General features: G+C 53.1%; 1 protein-coding gene across 4 annotated transcripts in view; it reads left to right on the plus strand.

Moving 5' to 3' along the window:
* The window catches only part of mad1l1 (mitotic arrest deficient 1 like 1), a 14,182-nt gene extending 11,869 nt beyond the window's left edge, over nt 1–2,313 (plus strand). The window contains exon 18 of one of the 4 annotated variants that reach the window (XM_084685767.1): nt 1–157. This exon is cut by the window's left edge and continues 18 nt beyond it. In XM_084685767.1, the coding sequence (XP_084541893.1) occupies nt 1–129 (129 nt within the window). In that variant the 3' untranslated portion in view covers nt 130–157. The other 3 variants (XM_084685769.1, XM_084685768.1, XM_084685766.1) reach the window with 3 other exon arrangements.
* The last annotated feature ends 4,722 nt before the right edge of the window (nt 2,314–7,035 follow it).

A 7,035-nucleotide genomic window follows, 5' to 3' on the forward strand; every position in this document is an offset into this window, starting at 1 on the left:
AGAGAGACAGACAGACAGACAGACTCCTGGCCTCTGTCTTTATACAACAACATCACCTCTGTCGATAACAACAACATCAAAGTGAGGTCTGATTGTCTGAATGATAAACGTGTTAATAGAATAATCTGAAATATGCAGATTAGACTTTCAATTTAAATGGTGATTTTGCCATTTAACTCTGGGAGGAGGAGAGGGAGGGAGGTGGAGGAGGATAACAGAGGGGGGGGGGGGAGAGAAACAGAGAGAGGATGGAGGGAAGTGGAGGAGAACAGAGGGGGGGGGGGAGAGAAACAGAGAGAGGATGGAGGGAAGTGGAGGAGAACAGAGGGGGGGGGGAGAGAAACAGAGAGAGGATGGAGGGAAGTGGAGGAGAACAGAGGGGGGGGGGGAGAAACAGAGAGAGGATGGAGGGAAGTGGAGGATAACAGAGGGGGGGGGGGGAGAGAAACAGAGAGAGGATGGAGGGAAGTGGAGGAGAACAGAGGGGGGGGGGGAGAGAAACAGAGAGAGGATGGAGGGAAGTGGAGGAGAACAGAGGGGGGGGGGGGGAAACAGAGAGAGGATGGAGGGAAGTGGAGGATAACAGAGGGGGGGGGGGAGAGAAACAGAGAGAGGATGGAGGGAAGTGGAGGAGAACAGAGGGGGGGAGAGAAACAGAGAGAGGATGGAGGGAAGTGGAGGAGAACAGAGGGGGGGGAAACAGAGAGAGGATGGAGGGAAGTGGAGGAGAACAGAGGGGGGGGGGGAGAGAAACAGAGAGAGGATGGAGGGAAGTGGAGGAGAACAGAGGGGGGGGGGAGAAACAGAGAGAGGATGGAGGGAAGTGGAGGAGAACAGAGGGGGGGGGGGGAGAATCAGTAGGGAGGGAGACTAACTGACCAGAAACTGTAACAAACTGCACCTGATACCTTCACAAGCCATCCACAGACTGTGTGTGTGTGTGTGTGTGTGTGTGTGTGTGTGTCCAGTGGTGTATCCTCATGAATATGTATGAGCTGAGATGGACCAGTGGCCAACGGTTGGCTCTGGTGGATCAGGTTTCCACGGAGACAGCTGACATATGTTGCAAACATCACCCACAGGACAGACACACAGACACAGGAGAGAGGAGGTGTCACAAGGGATCAGTGAACTCTCTCTCTTCTCTCCCTGTTGTCTTACAGGTCACACAGTCTGTAGTCCTGTCACACACACCTCATACACACACACTGTCACACACACACACACATACGGTCAAACACACATATACTGTCACACACACACACACTGTCACACACACACACACTGTCACACACACACACACACACACACACTGTCACACACACACACGCACACACACACACACACACACAGAGTGAGAGACAGACACAGAGAGAGAGAGAGTACTGCCATATTATTACTGTTATACTCCTCGTAAATGAGAGGAGGGGACGGTAGCTTCTAAGATGTGTAACTCTCAGCTTCGTGGCTCCCTCCATCTCTCCATGTGTCTGTGATCTCTGGAGTCCCTCTGACATCTAGATCATTCCTTCTTCTCTTTAATTACTGTCTCTCCTTCCAACCCCCCCATCCCTTTCTCTCTCCCTCCATCACTCTCTCCCTCCATCCCTCCAGGAAAATACGGCTTCACTCTAACCCTCCCAAAATGTAACAGCTTTCCCTGCTGTGGCTCTCTGTCACACACACACACACCTGTCTCTCTCTCTCACACACACACACACACACACTTGTCTCTTTCTCACACACACACACACACACACACACAACTTCCACCCACAAAGTTACAGTAACAACTTTTAATGGATTGTCCTGCTTGATGTGTGGAGGTTTGACCCTGACCCTCTGTGTTCTCCCCCAGTCAGCAGGGGGGGCGGGGGGCAGTGTGGGGGCGGGGGGCAGTGTGGGGGCGGGGGCCATGCAGCTGATGGAGACCTCCTTCTCCAGGACCCTGGCTCCCATGGTGGACCTGCACCTGCACCATCAGAAGAGCATCCCTGCCTTCCTGTCTGCCGTGACCCTTGACCTCTTCAGCCGACAGACCAGCGTCTGACCCTCTGGTTCTCTGTCCAGCTGGCAGGAGAATCTGCTGTTGCTGCAGACCCCCATCAGCCCTGGAGAACGTCTAGGAGACCCAGACTAGAGACTCTAACCCTAACCTGGAAGGATCTCATGAATTTCTGTTGAGTTATTTGGTTTTAGTCTAGACTGAACTGAACTGGACTGTCTCCCACAGACAAATACACACACACACACAACTTTGTTGTGGTTTTACCTGTCTGATTGGGTTAATAAAGAGATGTCTTCAATCCATGATTCTGTGGGTGTCTGGGTTTGTGTGCCATCTAGGGAGTGTGTGTGTGTGTGTGTGTGTGTGTGTGTGTGTGTGTGTGTGTGTGTGTGTGTGTAAGACGGTCTGATCCTCTGACATTCATCTCCTTTAAAAGCTCTCTCCCTCCTCTATCTCTCCTCTTCTCCCTCCTCTATCTCTCCTCTTCTCCCTCCTCTATCTCTCCTCTTCTCCCTCCCCCCTCTCTCCCTCCTCTATCTCTCCTCTTCTCCCTCCTCTATCTCTCCTCTTTTCCCTCCTCTATCTCTCCTCCTCTTCTCTCTCCCTCCTCTATCTCTCCTCCTCTTCTCCCTCCCTCCTCTATCTCTCCTCCTCTTCTCCCTCCCCCTCTCTCCCCCTTCTATCTCTCCTCCTCTTCTCCCTCCCTCCTCTATCTCTCCTCCTCTTCTCCCTCCCCCCCTCTCTCCCCCTTCTATCTCTCCTCCTCTTCTCCCTCCTATATCTCTCCTCCTCTTCTCCCTCCCCCTCTCCCTCCTATCTCTCCTCCTCTTCTCCCTCCCCCTCTCCCTCCTATCTCTCCTCCTCTTCTCCCTCCCCCCTCTCTTCCTGCTCTATCTCTCCTCTTCTCCCTCCTCTATCTCTCCTCTTCTCCCTCCTCTATCTCTCCTCTTCTCCCTCCTCTATCTCTCCTCTTCTCCCTCCCCCCTCTCTCCCTCCTCTATCTCTCCTCTTCTCCCTCCTCTATCTCTCCTCTTTTCCCTCCTCTATCTCTCCTCCTCTTCTCTCTCCCTCCTCTATCTCTCCTCCTCTTCTCCCTCCCTCCTCTATCTCTCCTCCTCTTCTCCCTCCCCCCCTCTCTCCCCCTTCTATCTCTCCTCCTCTTCTCCCTCCTATATCTCTCCTCCTCTTCTCCCTCCCCCTCTCCCTCCTATCTCTCCTCCTCTTCTCCCTCCCCCCTCTCTCCCTCCTCTATCTCTCCTCTTCTCCCTCCCCCCTCTCTGTCCCTCCTCTCTCTTCTCCCTCTCCCCTTTCTCTCCCCCCTCTCTCTCCTCCTCTTCTCCCTCCCCCCTCTCCCTCCTCTATCTTTCCTCCTCTTCTCCCTCCCCCCTCTCCCTCCTCTATCTCTCCTCCTCTATCTCTCCTCCTCTTCTCCCTCCCCCTCTCCCTCCTCTATCTCTCCTCCTCTATCTCTCCTCCTCTTCTCCCTCCCCTCTATCTCTCCTCCTCTTCTCCCTCCCCCCCTCCTCTCTCTCCTCTTCCCTCTCTCCCCCCTCTCTCTCCCTCCTCTCTCTTTCTCTCCCTCCTCTCTCTCCCTCTTTATCACTCTTCTATTTTATTCATCCTTTAATCTTTATTTCATCCCTGCACCAGTGCTCAGTCTGGCTGAATCATCAGTGTGGAAGGAGCCCTGGATTCGGAGAGAGACAGAGCATGTGCAGGACTGCTGGTGTGTGTGTAGGACTGCTGGTGTGTGTGTGTAGGACTGCTGGTGTGTGTGTAGGACTGCTGGTGTGTGTGTGTAGGACTGCTGGTGTGTGTGTAGGACTGCTGCAGACATAGATTATCTTTTTTGCTTCTGTTCCCCCCTCCTCCACTCTGTTCCTCCTCTTTCCTCCCCTCTGCTCCTCCTCTCCTCTGCTCCCCTCCTCCCCTCTGTTCCTCCTCTCTCCTCCCTCCTGCTCCTCCCCCCTGCTCCTCCTCTCCTCTGCTCCTTCTCTCCTCTCCTCTGTTCCCCTCCTCCCCTCTGTTCCTCCCCCCTCCTTCCCTCTGCTCCTCCCCTCCTCTGCTCCTCCTCTCCTCTGTTCCCCTCCTCTCCTCCCCCCTCCTTCCCTCTGCTCCTCCTCTCCTCCCCTCTGCTCCCCTCCTCCCCTCTGTTCCTCCTCTCTCCTCCCTCCTGCTCCTCCTCTCCTCCCTTCTGCTCCCCTCCTCCACTCTGCTCCTCCTCTGCTCCCCTCTGCTCCTCCTCTCCTCCCTTCTGCTCCCCTCCTCCCCTCCTCTCCTCCCCCCTCCTCCCCTCTGTTCCTCCTCTCTCCTCCCTCCTGCTCCTCCCCTCTTCTCCTCTTCTCCCCTCCTCCTCCCCTCCTTGATGTTCTCTTCATTAAGAGACTGCAGGACATCAGAACTTCTGGAAACAAACAAACTGTCCAGGGACTGCAGGAAGCTGTCGTCAGGGGATACGAATTCTGACGTCATCGGTGAATACCGGCATGTGGCATCTATGTGGGCGGAGCCTAGCATGGCTACCATTAGTGGATCAATGAGAAGGTATTGACTGTAGGCCATCCTGTTGTCACCACAATAAATATCATGTTAGAGAGCATGTGTGGGATTGAGACAGAGTGTGCGTGTGTGTGATGGAGTGTGTGTGTGATGGTCCAGTACTTCATGACTTTGAGCTTGTAAGTGGGTCAAGGCTGCTCCTCTCAGAGACACAGTGATTGGTGGATTTGCCCTTCAGCTAACTACCCCATGTACTCTCACACACCCTGACACGCTCTCACACACACCCTGACACACTCACACACCCTGACACACACAGAAAGGAAGGTGGATGAAAGGTAATTGGGTAAATCTCCCTACGCTGAAAAACTCAAATGAAACATTTATCTTAGGAAGGTGCTTCGGTATGCAGTCAGAATACAGACAGACAAAAAGATTACACCCACACCTCGCCCACACACCTACACACACTGAGAGGAGAAAGGCAGCGTGTGTGTGTGTGTGTGTGTGTGTGTGGCAGCCTCTGCTCTGACCTCATGTCCTCCTCTTCACCCAGACTGACTGTGTGGTGCGTTAGTGTGTGTACCCTTTAACACCAGGAGAGGAGAGTATTCTGGCTGTCAAGTTGCCATAGAAACTGCCAGCCTCCCTCCCTCAGACACCAGGCTCCTTCTCCACGTTAACCTGCCAAGCTAAAGGCTTGTTTCTATGAGACTGGGTTAGCGTAGTAAGTTAAAGGCCAGATCTCAGTTCTCCTCTCAGCCATGCCAACTGAACTAGCTCTGTATTATTAATGCAGTTGTAGCTTCTGAGTGTATGCACACACACACTCACACACTTAGTTGAACAGCATAAAAACATTGTATAACACATTAGTGAGAATGCTCCCTCCCTCCCTCTCTCCCTCCATCCCTCCTTCAAGGGCCTTTGAGTAAATGCCAGTTGGAAAATGAAACAGTGTGTGTGTGGGGCTGTGTGTGTGTGTATCTGTAGGATAGAAGACCACCTCTATTTCACTATGGTAAGTGTGTGTGTGTACACATACGCCATCCATGAATGCTTCTGTTCAGGCTTGTGTGAGTTGCCACAGCATGTCCGTATGCTATTGTTTGACTTTGATGGTAATGAAAAATTATACATAATAACATTTTTTTTTAAATTACACTGATATTTTGTGTGAGACACCACTAACCACCTTTCTGTGTTAATCCTGGTTTACAGTTACCCAGAATCCTCTACTGCTCCATACCTGCTCATCTCCTGTGGTTCCTGCTCCTGTTTCAAACTGGAGAGAGAAAACACGACAAGACCAATCAGAATCTGTGTTTTAATGAAGCTCGTCTCTACCTAGTTACCTGCTTCAGTTACCTGCTAGTTAAGAACCATAGAAAAACACCAGATGACAAAGACAACCACCCAGACCTTTTAATCGAGCCCAGAGCAGCTCTAGACAGTCAGTTTAAGGCTGTGGTTGATTTAGTGGGTCTGGATGAGTGTATATACAGGTTTAGACCTAGACCAGGACCCAGACCAGGACCTAGACTAGACCTAGACTAGATCAGGACTAAACCATGACCAGACCAGGACCATACCCTAGACTAGACTAGGACCCAGACCAGGACCTAGACCAGACCAGGACCAGACCAGGACCTAGACCAGACCAGCACCTAGACCAGACCAGGACCAGACCAGGACCAAGACCAGACCAGACCAGACCAGACCAGACCAGGACCTAGACCAGACCAGCACCTAGACCAGACCAGGACCAGACCAGGACCAGACCAGGACCAGACCAGACCAGACCAGACCAGACCAGACCAGCACCTAGACCAGACCAGGACCTAGACCAGACCAGGACCAGACCAGGACCTAGACCAGACCAGCACCTAGACCAGACCAGGACCAGACCAGGACCTAGACCAGACCAGACCAGACCAGACCAGGACCTAGACCAGACCAGCACCTAGACCAGACCAGGACCAGACCAGGACCTAGACCAGACCAGGACCAGACCAGGACCTAGACCAGACCAGACCAGACCAGACCAGACCAGGACCTAGACCAGACCAGACCAGACCAGGACCAGACCAGGACCTAGACCAGACCAGCACCTAGACCAGACCAGGACCAGACCAGGACCTAGACCAGACCAGCACCTAGACCAGACCAGGACCTAGACCAGACCAGGACCAGACCAGGACCTAGACCAGACCAGCACCTAGACCAGACCAGGACCAGACCAGACCAGACCAGACCAGACCAGACCAGACCAGACCAGACCAGACCAGACCAGACCAGCACCTAGACCAGACCAGGACCTAGACCAGACCAGGACCAGGTCCGGCTCCTCCTAGAACCTCAGCTTGGTTCTCCTCCTGGCAGGGTTGGTTCTAATAGCATGGTCGCTAGCCAATCCCAGCCCTCCTTTTGGGGTTGTGTCACAGTTGTAGCTTGGTCTAAAGGACCAATCAGAGAGTTTCATTATGGGGTAGGTATCCTATAATAGGTGCGTTCGACATGGACTGACT

This window comes from Hypomesus nipponensis, chromosome 21 (genome assembly GCF_054491055.1).
Source record: "Hypomesus nipponensis isolate SF chromosome 21, ASM5449105v1, whole genome shotgun sequence".
Taxonomy (NCBI): Eukaryota; Metazoa; Chordata; class Actinopteri; order Osmeriformes; family Osmeridae; genus Hypomesus; species Hypomesus nipponensis.